The sequence below is a fragment of the Salvia splendens genome, chromosome 6 (genome assembly GCF_004379255.2).
Source record: "Salvia splendens isolate huo1 chromosome 6, SspV2, whole genome shotgun sequence".
In the NCBI taxonomy this organism is placed as follows: domain Eukaryota; kingdom Viridiplantae; phylum Streptophyta; class Magnoliopsida; order Lamiales; family Lamiaceae; genus Salvia; species Salvia splendens.
Window position 1 is genome coordinate 944857 of NC_056037.1, and position 19069 is coordinate 963925.

Sequence of the window (19069 nt, forward strand, 5' to 3'; positions counted from 1 at the left end):
AATTGTTTCGAATACAATTTCATATTTAGAGTCTGCATCGATTATATGATAACATCGATTCGATTAGAACCAATTAACCAATATTAAGAATGTGAGTAAGGAATTACAATTATTTACAAATATACAAATTGAAAGAGGGTTACAAATATAGTAATATTATAAAATTATATAGAGTGCTTTTATAGACATGATATCGTATCATAAAACCTTAATATAATGATTATTTATATAAAATACAACTATATATGAATATAAAAACTATACAATTACCGTAGATATATGTACCATAAACCCTAAATCCCAATTCTCACCCAGACTAACCGCATTTTCCGATCCCTAAACGAAGCGGCGCCGCCACTTCATTCATCTCCCTCCGCTGCCACGATGAGAGCCGGAGGCATTCTGGCTGCTTCGAAAACGGAGCTCAAGAAGAAACAGGAGCAAGCAAAGAAATCGAAATCATGTGGATTCGAGTCTCTTGGACTGAGTCTCAACATCTACAATGGGGTGAAGAAGAAGGGTTATAGAGTTCCGACGCCCATTCAGAGGAAAACCATGCCATTGATTATAACAGGATACGACGTCGTCGCCATGGCACGCACTGGCTCCGGCAAGACGGCGGCGTTTCTGATTCCCATGCTCCAGAAACTCCAGCAGCACGTGCCGCAGGCTGGAGTTAGGGCTCTTATTCTGTCGCCCACGCGTGACTTAGCTCTTCAGACTTTCAAATTCGCCAAAGAACTTGGCCGATATACAGGTAATTTGATCCATTTTTGAATTTTGTTGGTAGTTAGTGGTATGATTAGATGGATAAACGGATGAAAAATGTGTTTTTGTTTGTTTGTTTGATTTTATGAGTTTTGAGAATTAACTGTGTTTTAAGCTTCATTAGCTAGTTTTGTGTAGAGTTGCTTGTGGTAGCTTGCCATCTTTGGAGATATAGTAGGTAAAAATGGTCACTTTATCATAGATCTTGATTAGTGATGATGGTGAATGTTTGGAATGCTGTAAAGGCACTTGTGTATTTAGACGTGTTAAAGGGCTAGCACTATAGAGATGTAAGTTGGCACATATATGTTTGTGTTATGGTACTTGTGATTTATTGGATTTTCTTTACTTGAACTTGAAGTAATTATCTTATTTGTCCATTTGGTTACATCATCTGAGGTATATAGAAAGTAGCTACCATTATTGAGTGGCTATATTGATTTGAGTTGATTGGTCATAGTCTACATAAAGGGTCATGTTCTTATTCATAAATCTTGCGATGTATGTGTAAGACGTGAAATTTCCACTTCAAAGTTACTTTTTCTATGTAGGCCTACGTGCTAGCTTACTAGTTGGTGGTGATAGTATGGAAAGCCAATTTGAGGAATTGGCACAGCGTCCTGATTACATAATTGCTACTCCTGGTAGGCTTATGCATCATTTGGAAGAGGTTGAGGACATGTCTTTACGCACTGTGGAATATGTTGTTTTTGATGAAGCCGACTGCCTCTTTAGCATGGGATTTGCAGAACAGTTGCACAAGATCCTTGCACAGCTGAGCGAGAATCGTCAGACTTTGCTTTTCAGTGCAACTTTACCGAGTGCCCTTGCAGAGTTTGCAAAGGCTGGTCTTAGGGATCCTCAACTAGTCAGGCTCGATTTGGAGACGAAGATAAGTCCGGACTTGAAACTTTGCTTTTTCACTTTAAGAGAGGAAGAAAAACATGCTGCAGTGCTTTATTTGGTAAGGGATCATATACGTTCTGATGAACAGACTCTAATTTTTGTTGCAACCAAATATCATGTCGAGTTTCTCTATGCCATGTTCAAAGAAGATGGTATCAAGGCATCTGTTTGTTATGGAGATATGGATCATGATGCCCGCAAGGTTCATGTATCAGAATTTAGGGCTAGAAAGACAATGTTGCTGATTGTGACAGATGTGGCTGCAAGGGGAATTGACATCCCTTTACTTGATAATGTGATCAATTTTGACTTTCCTCCGAAACCCAAGCTCTTTGTACATCGCGTGGGGAGAGCTGCAAGAGCTGGCCGAACCGGTGCTGCATATTCTTTTGTTACATCAGAGGACATTGCTTACATGTTAGACCTTCATCTCTTTCTCTCGAAACCGATCAGGCCTGCTCCAACAGAGGAAGAGCTGCTGAAAGATATGGATGATATTATGACTAGAATAGATCAAGCCATGGCAAATGGAGACACTGTTTATGGGCGTTTGCCCCAGAGACCTATAGATCTGATTTCAGACAGAGTCCGAGAAATACTTGATTCATCTGCAGAATTGAGTACTTTGAAGGGACCTTTATCGAAAGCATTTGGATTGTACTCAAAGACGAAAGCGAAACCATCCAAGGAGTCCATCAAAAGAGTGAAAAAATTGCCCCGTGAAGGTTTACATCCAATGTTTAGGAATGTCTTGGGTGGCGACGAACTAACAGCTTTGGCCTTTTCTGAGCGTCTAAAAGCATTTAGGTATGTCTTAAATCAACTTTCTTATCTGTACATTAGGACTGCGATTTTCTGTCTCCTTTTCCTTATCTCCCACCATTGCATGACCTATCTCAACAGACCCAAGCAAACCATCCTGGAAGCTGAAGGGGATGCTGCAAAATCAAAAAATCATCAGGTAACAAATCATTGACTTTTAGTCTTTAAAAAGATCATTTTGATATGCCATCTTCACCAAATCTGACGATTAAGTGAAATTTCAGGGATCTGTTAGTCAATGGTCCGATATAATGAAGATTAAAAGAGCTGTTCATGAGGAGGTGATTAATAAAGTTCAGCAACAGCGTTCCAGAGATGATGATGCTAAGAAGGTAATAGATTTAGCAAAATATTGTAAGTGTATGACTGTATGATGGACTGATTTTTTGTATTCACCAATAAACTGCTTGCTACTTAGTATATTTGACTGAGACAGTGTTTAGAGTATGAGGATTGATGCCACTTATTTTCTTTTGGCAGCCGTGTTTATGTTTCCTTGCCCTTTATTATGTATTGATAAAAATAAGTCTATTTTCTTTTTATTGTGAACTCCCATCTACCGTTTGTAACCCTTGGGTGAGTTGATGTGTTCTGACATAGAAGTGGGCCGAGCAAATCCCTGAAACTCTGTCCTCTCCTTCTCTATCATTTTGACCAGCACAAGTTAATGAATTTATTGCTTACTTCTGTGTGTCTTCTGCAGATAATTTAGTAAGTTCTTTTTTGTTATAGGAAACTGAAGCTGATGACATTCCAAAAACCAAGCGGAAACAAGGTGCCTTTTTTGAACTTCAAATGTTATACTGTAAAATATTATGTGAGAGAGTATTAGATGGAACTAAGGAGTTTCTATATCAGTTGGAATGAGTGTTGGGGAAAGACAATTTAACACAGATTAGCTGTGGTTCAAGAAATTGACTTGTCTCAAATGAATGGACAAAAGACACAAGGATGTTTTCTTTTTGTAATTTGTTTATTAGTAATTTTTTGATCCACTTGGTTTTGGCATAGACATATTGATATTTGATGCTTGGAGAGTTTCACGATTTAAGCAGATAGACATTAGCATTATAGTTTGACCGCTTCTCTTCTTTATTCTGTGCAGTATCTGGCATGAAAAGGAAAGCTCAGAGTTTCAAAGATGATGAGTATTTCATAAGTTCTGTACCTGTAAACCAGGTAAATTACTCAACCTATTGGTTTTCATGGCTTTACTGTACAGTTACTAGTTTGATCAACTTCACACAACACCTGTCACTACCTCTTGTACTTTACAATCTCTTGCATAGTAGTAGCTAATTACTATTCAGCTATTATATCATACTCCCTCTGTCCACCAACCAGTGTGCAACAATGGCCATAAGGCATCCAGTCATACAAAAAGAGTGCAAAATTCTTTTGTGAAAAAATAATCCTTATTTACAAAAAGCCTTATCCACTTTTTTCCCTTGATGAGATACTCTCTTCACTAACTAAAATCCACCTAACATTTTATTAAAACCCGTGACCTCAATGATGCACGCTCATGATGGATGGATTGAGTAGTTTTTACACTCATTTGATTTGATGGTCTATTATATTTGAGATAACCTTTTCATATCTCTGTCAATTACAGCATTTTGAAGCAGGACTTGCAGTGAGAGGTAACCAAGGCTTTGAATCAAATAGGTGAGCGTGGCATTTGTTGATAACATATCTTGGTATCTTCTTATAGCATGAAATCTTTGAACCCTCAATCACTGAACCCAATATCTCACTCCCTGCAAAATGCCCCAAAGTTTGCAATCTAGTGTTCATTTGACTATCATGTGCGGATGGAGATTGACGTATCCTTTAATGAACAGGTTGGATGCTGCAGTTCTAGACATCAATGCCGATGACGGTTCTGGAATGCAGAAGCAGAAATCTACATATCATTGGGACAAGGTAACACAAGCTGCTCTTCTAATACCAATCAATGTTATCAAATAGCAGATATGGCGGTGCCATGGCGCTATGGCATGGTGTTCTGTGGTGGAAATGCCATAGCAACATGACGCTGCCATAGCACCGCCATATCCGCCATTTGACAACATTGCGTGTGTACTGCATTTAGGAATGAGGCATTATGCATGAAACATGGATGTTAGAGCTGTATTTTATGCTTTATTAATTGTTTTAAGAGTTTTAGATGTTATATTTTTGTTTTTTCCAATTTTTGAATTATGTATAAATAATAAGTATTGTTTTATTTATTTAATTATTGACCGTCATATCCGCCATACTAATACGCCATATCCCTGTGGCGGTTTTTAGGCGAACCGCCATAAGCCGCCATACGAGATTGATAACACTGATACCAATCTTCATTTTCCAATAAAATATAAAAAGAGAGGCACCCACGAACTCATGAGCATCTGTATTCTAATTTGACCTGCCATCCTTGTGCTGCACAGAGAAGCAAAAAGTATATCAAGCTGAATAATGGAGATCGTGTGACGGCCAGTGGGAAGGTACATTTTACATGCAAATAAAATTATGCCTTTAAGTTCATTTGTTTGACTCTTCTTATCTGGTTGCACATTTGTTTGCGTGTAATTCTGTCTTGCACAGATTAAAACAGAAAGTGGCGCGAAAGTGAAAGCCAAGAGCACTGGGATATACAAGAGATGGAAAGAAAAATCACACAGCAAGGTATCTCTTAGAGGAACAAACGACATTGCTGCAGATGGAAGTGCTAGTTCATCAGGTAATCTTGGATACAAGCCTACTATGACATGACTGTCTTCTCTCCCAGGACGAAATCACACCATTGATTACAATCAAACCATTCTGTCTACGATATTGACTTGAACAATAGAGGCTCTTACAGATCTGTGTTTGATCATCTCAACTTTTTTGCTGACAGGTGCTTCTGGTTTCCGAGGGGACCACCGGGGATTCAAGGGCGGAAGAAACCTTAAAAGACCTGTACACAATGCCCATGTCCGATCTGAGATCAAGGATCTCAACCAGGTTAGCAAGGACCGGCAAAAGAAGGCGGACCGTGTGTCTTATCTTAAGAGCCAACAGAACAAGAAAGGAAAGAAGTTTGGAAAGAATAGCAAGAGAGGAATGAGTAGCAATAGAGGAAAGGGTGGCTATAGAGGAAAGGGTGGTGATGATAGAGGAAAGAGTGGCTATAGAGGAAAGGGTGGTGATGATAGAGGAAAGAGTGGAAATAGAGGAAAGAGTGGTGGTGGGAAGTTTGGAAGTAAGGGGAAGTTTGATAACAAAGGAAAGAGTGGTGGTGGAAATAGAGGAAAGGGCAAGTACTAGGGTTGGTTTGACTATAACTTGCATAAACTAAAATTAATGGAATTTATGTAAATTATGGCCAAGTTATAACTGAGTTGCACTGTATCCAAATTTTGATATTTAGTGTTGTAATAACATTTCATCACAGTCATACGACTTTGAGGTTTTTATTTTAAGAGAAGGTCGCCATTTTGGTGTGTCTATTAAAGTTTGTCAATTTTTATTTTTTGAACTTTTTCCGCCACTATCCATAAACACATTTTTTTTTCCATATTTAATCCATTTCTTATTAAAACTTGTATTGTCCAAAATCTCAATTTTAAGGGATAGAGGAATATTACTAATATTATTTGATATTTCAAGAAAGTCCATCTTTTAAAATGTGTAGGGTTTGAAGAAGATACGATCTAAAGTTGGAAATAAATGTGAGATTTAAGTGTAAAGGAAAGAAACTATTTATGTTAATTTTATAATATTTGGTGGGTTGTTTATTGAATAATGACTTGAGGTACGTGTATCATCATGGAGATCAAAGTAGTTCCATTTTTTTTTGAGTTTAAAGTAGTTTGAATGCAGTCAAGAAAAGAAGAAAGTACAAAATATTTCAAATCAATGTCACTTCATTTTCTCCTTTAAAGATAAGACCGAAACCAACCAAATAATTTCCCCTCAAATTTGGCTTTCATTAGTTCAAGCGTCGTAATGAAATTATGCAAGTTAATTGTATGACATTTTTCCAAATTTCGCTTATCTTTTCTTCTTCTTTGGTGTCTTGTGTGATGATGCTATACAACAATACAAAATCTAAATCTTGTTATCTAAAAAATGGACACCCAATTCCTAGAACTTTAATCGAACCCATATAATCAAACACATGTTTGTTCAGATTAATCTCGGACCAGTTCAATCTTGAGATTAGTTATAACTTGAGAGATTGGCATCACTAAAACCACATCATTTTGTACGCATGTGACACTTTAGGGAAAAAAAATGAAAATTCATTATTTAAATAGATATTATCAAAAAAAGAAAAGTTTAATGAATAAATTAAGATGAATCGACAACTCAGAGCAAATGATCAGCACCAGAGAGTGACAGTTAAAAAAACTGTTTTCCTCCCGCGAAAAATAAAGCTTTTTTGGAAAAAGGCATTGATTTGCTTTATTCAAGTTTTGAATCACTGGAAAGCCCCATCTCCGACATGCCCACTTCCTCTACTTTTCTTCTGCTCTCCTCTCTGCCCCAAGATCGCACTTTCTTCGATTTCCTTTTCCTCTGCCAAATATGGTTAAAGAAACTGAATTCTACGACGTTCTTGGCGTCAGCCCTGCTGCTTCCGTGGAGGAGATTCGAAAAGCCTACTATCTTAAGGTTATGATCCAATTGGTCTCTTCGATGTTTGTGTTTTGGTGATTAATTGATTGTTCTTTCGCAATTAACTAATTTTTAATACTTGTATCATGAGATTGATTGATGAAGTTGACGAGGAGGTGTGATTGCAGTTTTTGATTTGTAGCTTCGTTTTAGGGTTTATTTTGCTATCTAAAGGGTTTTGAATTTTTTGTGAAATTAGGGGCTTTGCTATAAATATGTAGAATTCATTATAATTAATTGTGTCATGGAATAGTTAATCTGTGTGGGATCATGTTGATAAGAAGAGAGCAGGTTTTGATGGCTTTGCTTTTTTGTTTGATGAGAATGATTACAAATAGCCAAAATGTGATGACTTGTGTCAAGATTTCAAGAGAGAATTATTGTAATCCAACTATTCTGGATGATTGAGAGGGTTATGAAAAATGGTCCAATCACTTGTGCCTGCCCTTATTATCCCTATGTAACAACATTAGTTGATACTTATCTTATTGGTGGGTGATGATATCAGATGTTTAATCTGCTTGAATTCGCCATCCAAACTAAGTAGAGTGTAATGTATAACGTGTTTGCCTGTTTACGTTGCTATGTCAAATGTAGCTTTAGTTGATTTTTTTAGCGACTGTCGTGTTTGCAGGCTAGGCAAGTCCACCCCGATAAGAATCCGGACGATCCCCAGGCAGCTGCGCGGTTTCAGGCAATCCCACTCCCTTTCGCCCTTATCTCGTATAAAACTTGACAATCGTTGACTCAATGAAGTTATTCTTGCTGTCATCAGGTACTAGGAGAAGCTTACCAAGTTTTGAGTGATCCGTTGCAGAGAGATACATATGATCGGAATGGCAAGAATTGCATATCTAAGTAAGTATTTCGAGTCGAGGCTGTTATCTGTTCAACTGTGTATCTTCACCATAAAGCATCTTTTGGAATTTGGGAGTTTTTTCATAATGAAAGAGTGGTTTAATAGGGAAACAATGCTTGATCCAACTGCTGTTTTTGCCCTCCTGTTTGGGAGCGAACTTTTTGAAGATTATATCGGGCATCTAGCTGTGGCATCAATGGCGTCTACTGAATTATCCGGTGAAAGCGACAATCCAGAAAAAGTCCATGACAAACTCAAGGTAGTATTGGTTTCTACTCACCAAAATATTACCCTTTTTAGCTAGTTATGTTCTCACTTTGCTACTGAGAATTTCTGATAAAGGCGGTTCAACGAGAGAGAGAGGAAAAGCTTGCTGTGAAGCTAAGAGATTTTCTTCAGCAATATGTCAGTGGTGACAAAGATGGCTTCATACGAAAAGCTGAATCTGAAGCAGAGAGGCTTTCCCGTGCATGTTAGTATATAACCCGACTTTACTTTGCAACAAATAATCTCTCTTGGCGTCTTTCAAAAACATCAACTAGGAGATATATTCCTTCACTATCTGCAGCTTTTGGGGCTGAAATGCTGAATACCATTGGATACATATACACGAGGCAGGCGGCGCTGCAGCTGGGGAAGAAAGCCCTCTATCTAGGGGTGCCGTTCGTTGCTGAGTGGGTTCGCACCAAGGGACACTTTTGGAAGTCACAATTCACTGCAGCAAAAGGTACTAACACGTGTTTATTATCTCTTGTCAAAGTCCATTAAACGCACCTTCGTGCAGGTGCTTTTCAGCTGCTGCAGCTCCAGGATGACATCAGAAGACAGTGCAAGATCGAAGGTGGTGGTGAGGAAGACGACGTGGAGGCACATCTACAACAGAACAGGGAGGCGCTCATGAACTCGCTGTGGAAACTGAATGTGGTAGACATTGAGATCACTCTGGTTCATGTCTGTCAAATGGTTAGTTAGCTCTATGTAACATTTTGTTTTTTTTCAATTCTTCAAAATTACTTTTTTTCCGACTTGCAACAACAGATTTGAACTCATTTTGTAGGTGCTGCAAGACACCCATGTGAGGAGGGAAGAGCTCAAGACGCGGACCCTTGCTCTGAAAAATCTAGGGAGAGTTTTTCAGGTAGTTTCTTGCACCATTGGTGACATGATCTGTTCAAGAATGTGTGATTTGACCGTTTTTTTGTTTATATTTAGAGTCAAAAGTTGAATCAAAATGGTGGAACATCAAAGAAGAAAGTTGAAGATGACAGCACCTCTGATAGTAGTGATGATGAGGGCTCTCACAGACCACTCAATTACAAGACACCTCTTGTTACGCAGGTCTCTCTCTCTCTCTTCTTCCACACACACACACACTGGGACAGTCATATGAACCAGATAAGCATGCAGCAGTTGAGTTTGAGTTTGATTGTTATCCATTTGTGATAGGGAATAGGAAGGCTCTTCAGGTGTCTATGTAACCCGGCGTTCGACGTTGATGACGATGAAATTGTGTATAGAGGAAGATGAGTGTATCAACAGATTAATGCTTGTGCTTTAGTAAAGGCTCAGTTTCTTACAAGAAAGTGTCTGTTTCAGACATTGATTATTTTATGTTCTTTTGTTGTGGAGAAAATGTCTCATTTTCAAGTTTTGCAAGAAACTGAAATTGATTCTCTGTCTAAAATTTTTTCCTTATTTTCTATCTAATGTCTTCATTTGCATTCAGTAGAAGCTTCTATCATATTTCTACCTTTTTGATATGACCAACAACAACATCATAGCATTAATAGCATGCTATTTCTGCAGATGATAATTAGTGGAAATATTTGACAAAATTCAAGGGTAAGTACAACTACCTTAAGAAAATCATATCGAACTGCATAATATATTATCAGATAATAGTTTTATATTATTTGCTTGTGGTCAACAATGACCATTTTTATATTATCATCAAATACCAGTTTTTTTGTGTGATTGCCATTTGCAACAAGCTTTCCTTCCTTTGTTGAGATCTGAAAAATGGCATACAATCTTCAACCTCTCATCACCATTCTTGAAGGTATCCTTGATCCTGACCAAACACGATGGATTGTCGATGAAAACAATCCACAACTCCAATCCCTGCTCGATAAAGTTACTTTTCTTCAAAAGCTCCTTGATAAATCTTCACTCACACAACTAGACAGCCAAATCAGAGAAGTAGCACATCAAGCTGAAGACATCATTGAATCCCACATGGTTCGTCACATACTCTCTGGATCTAATTGTGTGAGATTTACCTCTTCCAAACCGTGTCCGAAGAAAGTAACACGGAATCTTGATTCTGTTTTGGAGCAATCGGAGAAGCTCATGGAGATGGAGGATAACAAGATGCTTCAACAAGTTGATTCTGCTATGGAACAAGTGTTGAAGCCCATGGATATGCTGCATAGCAATTCATCGAGTTCCAAGTGTGTTGTGGTTGGAATTGATGAAGATCTGATGCAGCTCAAGGATCGGCTAGCAGGGATGCAAACAAAGCTGGAGATGGTCCCCATCGTTGGTATGGGTGGAGTAGGTAAAACCACTCTTGCTCGAAAGCTTTATGAAGATCCACTGATTGGTTATCAATTTGATTATCGTGCTTGGACCACTATTTCACAAGATTACAATATGCAAAAAAATCTCTTAAGCCTTATTAGTTGCATAATCGGAAAAGAAGAATGTGATCAACATAAGCAAAAGGGAAGGCATGAGTTAAAAGTTATGTTGCATAAGAGCTTGTATGGTAGAAAGTACTTGATTGTATTAGATGATATATGGAGTACCAAATTCTGGGATGAGATAAAGATGTACTTTCCAGATAACAACAATGGGAGCCGCATTATGATCACAACTAGGGAATCTGGTGTGGCGTACTATGTAGACTCGTTGAGTGCGCAACATCAGGTGCAGTTGCTTAGTGATTCTGAAAGTTGGAATCTGCTTCACCAACTTGCATTTGGAGAAGAGAATTGCCCTATTGTATTACAAGAGGTTGGTCAAAAGATTGGCGAAGGTTGTGGTGGGCTTCCTCTAGCTATCAGTGTGGTTGGAGAGGGCTACTATCTAAAACGGAAAGATCATTAGATGTTTGGAAGAAAATTGGGAATGATGTAAAAGCAGCAATTGCTGAATCAGGTGAGCAATGCTATAGCATGTTATCTTTAAGTTATAACCACTTGCCGAATCACTTGAAACCATGTTGCTTATACATGGGGGCTTACCCTGAAGACTACGAGATTAAAGGCTCTAGACTCACACATTTGTGGGTGGCAGAAGGATTTGTAAAATCAAATAGGGAAAGAAGTTTGGAGGAAGAGGCACGGGACTGGCTAAAATCTCTAGTAGAGAGAAATCTAATTATGCTTAGAGGAAAGAACAAGTATGGAAATTCAAAGAGTTACAGCATGCATGATACGATGAGGGATGTATGCATTAGGAAATCTGATGAAGACAAGTTTCTGCATGTGAAGAATGGTCCCGAGCTCATATTATCTAATCCACGCCGCGTGAGTTCTGACATATCAAATAGCATGAACAATGCTAACGTTTTAACAGAGTCCATGTCACTTACTCGATCTGTTATAGGCATTGGTGATTCTCAGAGGGATGAGATTCCGCCTGTTGCCTTTTTCTCCTCGAGATTGCTAACAGTGTTGGATTTAATGTACATAAATTTTGAAGAGTTCCCAACTGAAATATTTGAATTTGTCAACCTACGCTTCTTAAGTATCTGGTGCCGTTCAAGGATACCTAGAGGAATATCAAGATTGCGGAATTTGCAAACCTTGATAGGTTATATCTGGTTTGATGTGCCATCTGAGCTATGGCAGTTCTCTGAGTTAAGAAATCTCAACGTACGTGAAATTCAGTTGTTAAAAGACGAGGAAATGAACTACTGTGTTCTGAAGAAGCTCCAAATAATTTCAGTTACAACTCTAACTAGAGAGGCAGAAACTTGGGATGGTTTCCTCAAAAGCATTCCAAATATCCAAAAGTTGGGGATTGATGATGGCTACAGCAGAAGATCCACGACAATCGATCTTAGTCATCTCCACAAGCTACAGATATTAAGATGCAATTATATCAGAATCATATCCTTTGTAGATGGTTCGGATTGTTGTTCCAGAGTTATGTTTCCTTGTAACATCAGAAAACTAGTACTGTGTGGGTGTGAAATAAATTCGGGAGTGTTGGGGATTCTGTGTGAACTACATAAGCTGGAAGTGCTCAAGATAAACGCATGCAGTTTTAAAAGCGAGGAGACACGCGATGAGGAGTGGGAGTTAGCAGATGGAGATGAGTTCCTGTATCTCGAATTTTTGATTCTTGTGAGTTGGATAGCCGATGAGACCAACTTCTCCAGACTCCACCACCTCCGTGTAGATAACTACATATATCTAGAGGAAATCCCTAGCCGCATTGGAGAAATCCCAACGCTCCAATTAATAGAGTTAGATGGATGCAGCAAATCCTCAGTGGCCTCAGCAGAAACGATTGTGGAGGAGCAGCAATCTGACTATGACAACTACGATCTCAAACTTTGTATCCTAAACCCGCGCTAGTGAACGCACTTCCAAAAGGTAACCATTTCTGTTACCTTGAAGATTTTGAATGCACTGTGGTTTCAACAACAGGTGGGGCTTAGTAGGATTGGCAACTTCATTTATTTTCATTTAAAGTGTTACACTATATCTTTTCTTCTTTATCAAATCTTCAAGTGTAAGGAGTTGGATGCAACGCAGCCTTGTGTGCAGGAATGGGCCAGCGACCTTTTTCAGTCGACGAGTTCCATTTTCTAAATTGATGAACATCATTTGTGCAAGTTTGTATATTGTAATATCGTTAAAGATTCAAGAAGATTTCTTGAATTTTCACCTACTTTTGTACTAATCATACACTAATAGTATTTCATAATTTCTGGGTTTTGGGGGTACTTTTCCTTCACGTTTTAGATTTTTTAGGAATTCATATTTCAGGTCTTGAATTCAATAATTATAAACTAGGCCAGAGACCAACACAATGTCACAAAATATCATAAACCAAAATTGATTTTTGTGTATTTAAGATCACATATTGCTAATTTAGTATAAAAAGATATCAAAAGAAAAATGTATGTTTCATCCTTAGAAGAAATGTACAAAAACTAAATAATTAAGGGCAGGTAGAAGTAGAAATCATGCATTAAACAGCATCTATTCAAACAGAAACAGAACCTTAAGGATCAAAACATCACTCTCGACGAAGAGTACAAGTCTTACACAGCACAAGAGAAACGAGACGTATCGCGTAAAAAGCTACAACGCTACGGGTTCAAGACTATTCTAGGATACACACAAACCATATACACAAGGGAAGAGTATGGGGATTACTGGTGTCATTAATACACCTTGTTTCCAGCTACTTGCTGTAATGAGGTATGAATTGCTCGGTCAAATGGTGGAGATGATCGTTTTCCCCCTCGAGGAGGGATAACGCCTGCAACAACAAGTTAAACAGCGTCATAACTCACCGAACTGACTCTAAAATGTTTCTTCATTACATAATTGATTAATTGATTTGCTATAAAACTGTCATTGCAGGCATAGAATGCATAAACTGATTGTGGCATGAGATTAAATACTAAGTACCTCTGCCATTGACGGTCGCATCTCAGGTTCAGTTTGAATACATGCATATGCAGTTCTAGCCATGTAGTAGAGTTCACATGTGCTACATGGCTCCTCAAGACGGGGATCGGAAAGTTCCTTAAATGAAAGAGCCTCAATACGAGGTAATGCCTGAAAGGAATTGAATGATATCAACAGCAGATATATGATAACTTATACTTCGTGAGATGCACTTGCAATAACAAACAAAAGAGAGTCCAACACGGCATACCCACTGTCTGAGAGGCACTTGTAGGCCATCTCTATCCAAATCTATCGACCTGCGTCCAGAGATCAGTTGTATCAAGACGACACCAAATGCATAAACATCTGTCCTTATAGAGACAATGCCGTTCTCAGCATACTCTGGCGCAAGGTATCTGCAAAACACAAGAAACCACAAGTTCAACTCATCTATAAAATTTTTGAAGGTAACATGACATGAAGCACCAACGGTAGACATAATATACTCACCCAAGGGAGCCAAGAATTCTCGTCTGTACGTCATCCCCATCCATCTTCCACTTTGCAAACCCAAAGTCCCCAAGCTGTTTGCGGAGAATAAAAATTACGGGGAGAATAAAGTTAGCTGCTAGAGCATTAGTAGATGAAAATAATTGAAGCAAAGACTCAAAATCAATTTGACAATCCTCCAAATGAAGGACGACTAAATGAATACAGAAGGTTTAAGGATCACCATAGGAACAAAGTCATGCGTGAGCATTATATTGCCTGGCCAAACATCCCGATGGATGATTGGACTTCCACGGCACTCCTCATGCAGGAAGCGCAGCCCTTTGGCAATTCCAATGGCAATAGTATACCTCTGGTGCCATTCAAGAACACGCTCTGTATTTTCTGTCAAAATCCGATAAACCGGTTGAGGCAGCTGGTGGCAATAGAAGATGTAAAGACTTCATAATTGTACTTACCAAATAAATGCCAGTTGAGTGATTTATTGCAAATGTACTCATAAACCAAGATGTTACGGTCTTCTTTGGAACAATGACCAAGAAGCATCACAATATTCTTATGACGTGCAAAGCTTAGGATGTACACTTCGGAATTAAATTCTGAAGGCCCGACTATACTCGCTTCCCTTTGCACCTTTGCTGCAATACGCTGGCCATCTTTCAGCCTGCCTAGATATACAGGACCATATCCTCCTTCTCCTAGCAAATTGTCAGATGAAAAATCATCTGTTGCGAGCTGTATATCCACGTAACTATATCTCGTAGATATAAGCTCCGTGCACAAACCACAAGTCACGCACATAGCAGGACCATTGGGGGATTTCTGTGAAGTGGGCTGTGACTGCTGTGGTATCACCAGCGGAGGAAAGTTGTATTCATTGTTGCCATTATCAGAGCCACCTACAGACATTCCTCATTACAATTAAAAGTATGTAAGACCGGAACATCAATATAATAATCAATGCATAAAAGATGCACAAGCACTCTGACCTGATTTCTCTAGCTTAGGATTCGAGTTTGTCTCAAAATCATCTCTTGAGGAAGAGCTATGCTTCTTCGACGTGGACGCAATTGAAGGCACCCCATTCTTTGCCATCTCTGAGCTTTCTATCGAATACATAGATCCATGGTAGCTGAAAGGTATGGTGGACTGCTCGCTGTATTCATTACCATGCATCGGTAGAACTGGCACATGCTTGGATAGAGAGTAGGAGAGCTTATCTTCAACATATTCAATTTTTTTGTTAGAGGAATGTGATCTCAGAACTTCCACTGACGAGTTATCAAGAATCATAGCAACCTTGCAAGGTATGTGTCTGAGGTAAAACCTCATATCCCTTCTTAGGTGCCTGTTATTATAGATATTGGATCAATACCACATATAATATGAAGCCGCAACTGAAGAATAACATATAGTGGATTTTTCACATCTCTTCGTATGAACAAAATAAAGGTATCGATATTTCACACGTAAAGGTATACCAAAACTTTCTTGATTTATGGAACTATGCAGTGGGAAAAGGCCAAAAAGGTATATGTCCAGAATATGGATTATGATTGAAGAATATAGAAATGATGTTTCTTGAACTGATAGAAGAAAGATGCTTATCCTCAATTGATGTAATCAACTTCTGTTTCCCAAATTTTATTATTATCCACCTCCTATATATGGTAGAATTCTCTATTCAACCCAAGCATAGCGAATTGACAAAGGTTTTGTGGCAAATCAGAAATTAGAGGCTTGTCATTGTGTAGCTTCGAATACATCCAAGCAATGGCATCATCATGATAACTGTAACATAGAAGTATGTAGGCTCAACATTACCTATCAAGTATAACCCATGTTGGTTCAGAAATTGCAACTTCTTGCATAACAACCTTCCTCATGGGAGTTCCAGCAGTAACTTTAACTTCTATATCTACCTGCACGATGATAAGAACTATGAAACAATTCCGCTTCCTGAAGAGAAAGTTGCCACTCAAAAAAATACGAATAATCCAAAGAGACAAAACATGTTTCCAGATAAGCTTATGCTACAGTATAACAAAATTAAACTGAATGTTCTCTATCCTAGGCAAAAATGAATCTTGATTATGAAGGCGTGATACTATCAAGCACTGCATCATGTTGAAACTATAACTTAGGGGCTCACTAATATGCATCAATGATGATCAAACAGCTCGTTACAAAGTCTCGATTTTATATTAAAGACAGCATTCCCCATCTCCACATAAGAACAGGACTTCATTCAGAATCAGTAGAAATGAGAAATTTACCCCTTCTGCTTCACATTCTTCTGCACTCTTCTGGAGCATGTTGACATACAAATCAACCATTTTAGAAACATGTTCTTCCTTTGCACGTGTATGTGTTGTTCCGAAGAAATTATCAGGAACCACCTCCACATAATAACCCACTGCACAGAAATAGTAACCAATAAACAGAGTTTCAGAAGATAGATATAAAAGCAAAACAATGGGAAACCGACATGTGGTATGATCTGATTCCTAAATTTACGCAGGCCCACAGAATGTTACCCACGAGCAACAGAAAAGCCTTACAAATTAAAACGCCTAAATTACAACCTTTCCAATCCCAGTCTTTCGATACACATCAATAGAGAGTGGAATCTATCTATATTTCAATAAATTTGCAGCTGAAATAAGATGCATAAAATTTTACATGATTGCTAATCTTGAACAATCACAATAAGACCCCCAATTTCACTCAAATCCATCTCCAAACACTGCAACTTCCTCTTACACCTGAACTTTAATCACAATTCACAATGCAAAAACTTACTAGGATGTAAGATCCTATGCAACGCCCCAAAAACCACAATTGTATCCCCTGAATTCACGATGCCGGCCTGCATCCGAACATTATGAATCGAATGCCTAAACTCATGAATGCCGGGATACTTCGTGGCATCACACACAAACAAAATCCGCGTTGAGCGACCATCCCTATTACTATCCCTCTTACTCCCCATAACTGATGGAATGAAGAATTTTTTTTAAAAAAAACCCAAAATTTAAACCTTGTTTCCCTACAATGCAAGAGCATGAATCTGAGGGGGAAATATAAGGAGGAAAATCATGAATTAGGCCAAAAACTAGCAGCGCAAGTGAGAGTGAGGGTTTATCCAATCAGATTCCATCCAATCGAATGCAGTAAATTAATTTACCTCGGTTTGGATGAAGATATTTGGAGCATAATCCGAGTGAATATGCGGCGGATATTCGAACTACAGCGCGGAGGGAAGAGGAGGCCTCCAATGATGAGAGACAAAATAGATCACGTCGAAGAATTTCACCATTTTTGGAGGATTTCTGAGCTTCAAACAGCCAAAATTGCGTCTTGGTTTCTCAGAAGTCGGTCGAGCTCACTGTTCCGTACGCTTCTGAATTTACGATCGCATTTTCTTCGAGATATTATTTACTTATTTATTTAATTATTAAATGCAACGGTTTTAACGGACTTTGATTAACAAAGGAGAAAATTGGCTTTACGAAAAGAAAAGAAAAGAATAGAAATGAAGCTGGTTTTTTATTTTATTTAAATGGTAGTAATAGTTATTTAAATTACAAAATTTATTTAAAAGTTCTATGATTTAAGAATAAAATACTAGTATTAAATTGTAAAGTTTAATTTTTCTGTCTTAATGTATAAAGGGAAGTCTTTTGGTGATCCTTGAAACATTATTGCTTCACTACAATAAGAAAAGAAAAAATATTTATTTTAATGGAACGAGCTTATTTTAAACATCACCAAATGCATCCTTTTGTAAATAGATGCGATAATTGTAAAAAATATAGTATATTTTAATATAAGAGTAACCACAATTTGACAATATTTCAGAAATATAATTGATCTTATTAATAATCAAGTGATTTTCTTCTAAATGTGTGAATTTTCTATATATTATGGTTTTTTCCAACACTTTTTTATAGATCTAAAGACATTAACTTTATTTTTTTCCACTGTATTTTTTCTTCAAATTGAAGCTGACGTGTTCGTCGGAAGTGTCAACGTCGACCATTAAAATGATGTCGCTTTTAATAGAAGAAGGTGATTTGCGTGTAAATACACATACTTTCGCGATTTATGTCTTTTTTCCTAAAAGTTTGAGATTTTCTAGAGTTTCCTCGAACTTTTGCGATTTCATAATTTTTCCCAGCAATAGATGTTTCCGCGCAATTAGTTACTGTTTGGTGTGATTATTACAAGTACATGTGTTTCCAGTATGAATATAACAAGTTCATATGTCTATGTGGTAAGATAAGTTGCATATTCAAATCTTGTAAGGAGATTCATGTGATTGTATTTAATCTTAGCATTTGTGCCTACAAATCATGATTATGTTACAATAAATCATAAAAACGTCCAACCAAATTCAATTTGATTAGTTGAAGCCAATGCAATTCACACACAGTTGCTGTCTGCAAAAAAGGTGAACGAATAAATTTACAAAAGAAACAAATTAGAGCAATTCACAATTAAATTGATCGAAATAGTGTCATGAGAATTTTTTTTTCGAAAGTCTTGTATCTATATTCAAAAGGAAAAGTTCAGGAGAAAATCATAAAATGATAAAAGTTCAGGAGAAAATCATAAAATGATAAAAGTTCGTATATTTACATGCAAATAACCTGATAGATTGTCGTGACACATTTTACCACTTATATGGTAATATGACATTTGTTGTCCATATCAGCTTTAATTTGATAGGAATTGCTCGTCTAGGAGAAATTAAGAAAATCTCAAAGTTCTTGTATTTAGATTTTAAAAAAGTTATGAGGAAAAAACTGAAAATTACTATTGAAACTTCTTCTATTTACATGCAAATAACCCTTCAAGAATTGATAACATCACTAGAGTACACAAAACACACATGCACTTTTTTTAGTTAAAATGTCAC

At 37.7% G+C, this 19069-nt stretch overlaps 5 protein-coding genes across 6 annotated transcripts; 4 read left to right on the forward strand and 1 right to left on the reverse strand.

Moving 5' to 3' along the window:
- Positions 1 to 285: 285 nt before the first annotated feature.
- LOC121808653 (putative DEAD-box ATP-dependent RNA helicase 29) lies at positions 286 to 5973 on the forward strand. 2 transcript variants are annotated; one of them, XM_042209243.1, is made up of 11 exons: positions 286 to 757; positions 1320 to 2481; positions 2578 to 2635; positions 2721 to 2828; positions 3229 to 3271; positions 3602 to 3675; positions 4112 to 4164; positions 4341 to 4422; positions 4932 to 4988; positions 5089 to 5224; positions 5384 to 5973. In XM_042209243.1, exons 1-11 carry the CDS (start codon positions 385 to 387, stop codon positions 5791 to 5793), a joined length of 2556 nt encoding a protein of 851 aa, XP_042065177.1. In that variant the 5' UTR covers positions 286 to 384; the 3' UTR covers positions 5794 to 5973. The 2 variants fall into 2 exon arrangements, with proteins under 2 accessions (XP_042065177.1, XP_042065179.1); XM_042209245.1 differs by having other exon boundaries at positions 620 to 757; positions 1417 to 2481.
- Positions 5974 to 6867: 894 nt separating this feature from the next.
- Positions 6868 to 9733, forward strand: LOC121806516 (chaperone protein dnaJ 10-like). The gene is made up of 10 exons (XM_042206577.1): positions 6868 to 7143; positions 7781 to 7840; positions 7922 to 8004; positions 8111 to 8264; positions 8348 to 8477; positions 8574 to 8732; positions 8790 to 8968; positions 9063 to 9143; positions 9218 to 9343; positions 9452 to 9733. Exons 1-10 carry the CDS (start codon positions 7057 to 7059, stop codon positions 9530 to 9532), a joined length of 1140 nt encoding a protein of 379 aa, XP_042062511.1. The 5' UTR covers positions 6868 to 7056; the 3' UTR covers positions 9533 to 9733.
- Positions 9734 to 10002: 269 nt separating this feature from the next.
- LOC121807202 (putative late blight resistance protein homolog R1A-10) lies at positions 10003 to 11113 on the forward strand. Its single transcript, XM_042207419.1, has one exon. The coding sequence runs from the start codon at positions 10025 to 10027 to the stop codon at positions 11111 to 11113; it is 1089 nt and encodes a 362-aa protein (XP_042063353.1). The 5' UTR covers positions 10003 to 10024.
- A 125-nt stretch (positions 11114 to 11238) lies between these two features.
- Positions 11239 to 12591, forward strand: LOC121807863 (putative late blight resistance protein homolog R1B-16). Its single transcript, XM_042208209.1, has one exon. It carries the CDS (start codon positions 11239 to 11241, stop codon positions 12589 to 12591), a length of 1353 nt encoding a protein of 450 aa, XP_042064143.1.
- A 652-nt stretch (positions 12592 to 13243) lies between these two features.
- Positions 13244 to 17573, reverse strand: LOC121809379 (probable serine/threonine-protein kinase PBL23). The gene is made up of 10 exons (XM_042209962.1): positions 17336 to 17573; positions 16425 to 16564; positions 15973 to 16070; positions 15138 to 15496; positions 14607 to 15047; positions 14372 to 14532; positions 14149 to 14222; positions 13907 to 14054; positions 13657 to 13806; positions 13244 to 13504 (listed from the first exon to the last, which is right to left on the reverse strand). Exons 2-10 carry the CDS (start codon positions 16482 to 16484, stop codon positions 13427 to 13429), a joined length of 1569 nt encoding a protein of 522 aa, XP_042065896.1. The 5' UTR covers positions 16485 to 16564; positions 17336 to 17573; the 3' UTR covers positions 13244 to 13426.
- Between the last annotated feature and the right edge of the window lie 1496 nt (positions 17574 to 19069).

Coding starts and splice junctions, on each gene's coding strand:
- LOC121808653 (XM_042209243.1), top strand. CDS start 385: ATGAGAGCCGGAGGCATTCTGGCTGCTTCGAAAACGGAGCTCAAGAAG. Junction 2,829..3,228: donor GAGATGATGATGCTAAGAAG/GTAATAGATTTA, acceptor TTTTTGTTATAG/GAAACTGAAGCTGATGACAT. Junction 3,676..4,111: donor GTTCTGTACCTGTAAACCAG/GTAAATTACTCA, acceptor TGTCAATTACAG/CATTTTGAAGCAGGACTTGC.
- LOC121806516 (XM_042206577.1), top strand. CDS start 7,057: ATGGTTAAAGAAACTGAATTCTACGACGTTCTTGGCGTCAGCCCTGCT. Junction 7,144..7,780: donor GAAAAGCCTACTATCTTAAG/GTTATGATCCAA, acceptor TCGTGTTTGCAG/GCTAGGCAAGTCCACCCCGA. Junction 8,265..8,347: donor AAGTCCATGACAAACTCAAG/GTAGTATTGGTT, acceptor TTTCTGATAAAG/GCGGTTCAACGAGAGAGAGA.
- LOC121807202 (XM_042207419.1), top strand. CDS start 10,025: ATGGCATACAATCTTCAACCTCTCATCACCATTCTTGAAGGTATCCTT.
- LOC121807863 (XM_042208209.1), top strand. CDS start 11,239: ATGGGGGCTTACCCTGAAGACTACGAGATTAAAGGCTCTAGACTCACA.
- LOC121809379 (XM_042209962.1), bottom strand. CDS start 16,484: ATGGTTGATTTGTATGTCAACATGCTCCAGAAGAGTGCAGAAGAATGT. Junction 14,533..14,606: donor ACTCAACTGGCATTTATTTG/GTAAGTACAATT, acceptor GGATTTTGACAG/AAAATACAGAGCGTGTTCTT. Junction 13,807..13,906: donor AAGTGCCTCTCAGACAGTGG/GTATGCCGTGTT, acceptor AATTCCTTTCAG/GCATTACCTCGTATTGAGGC.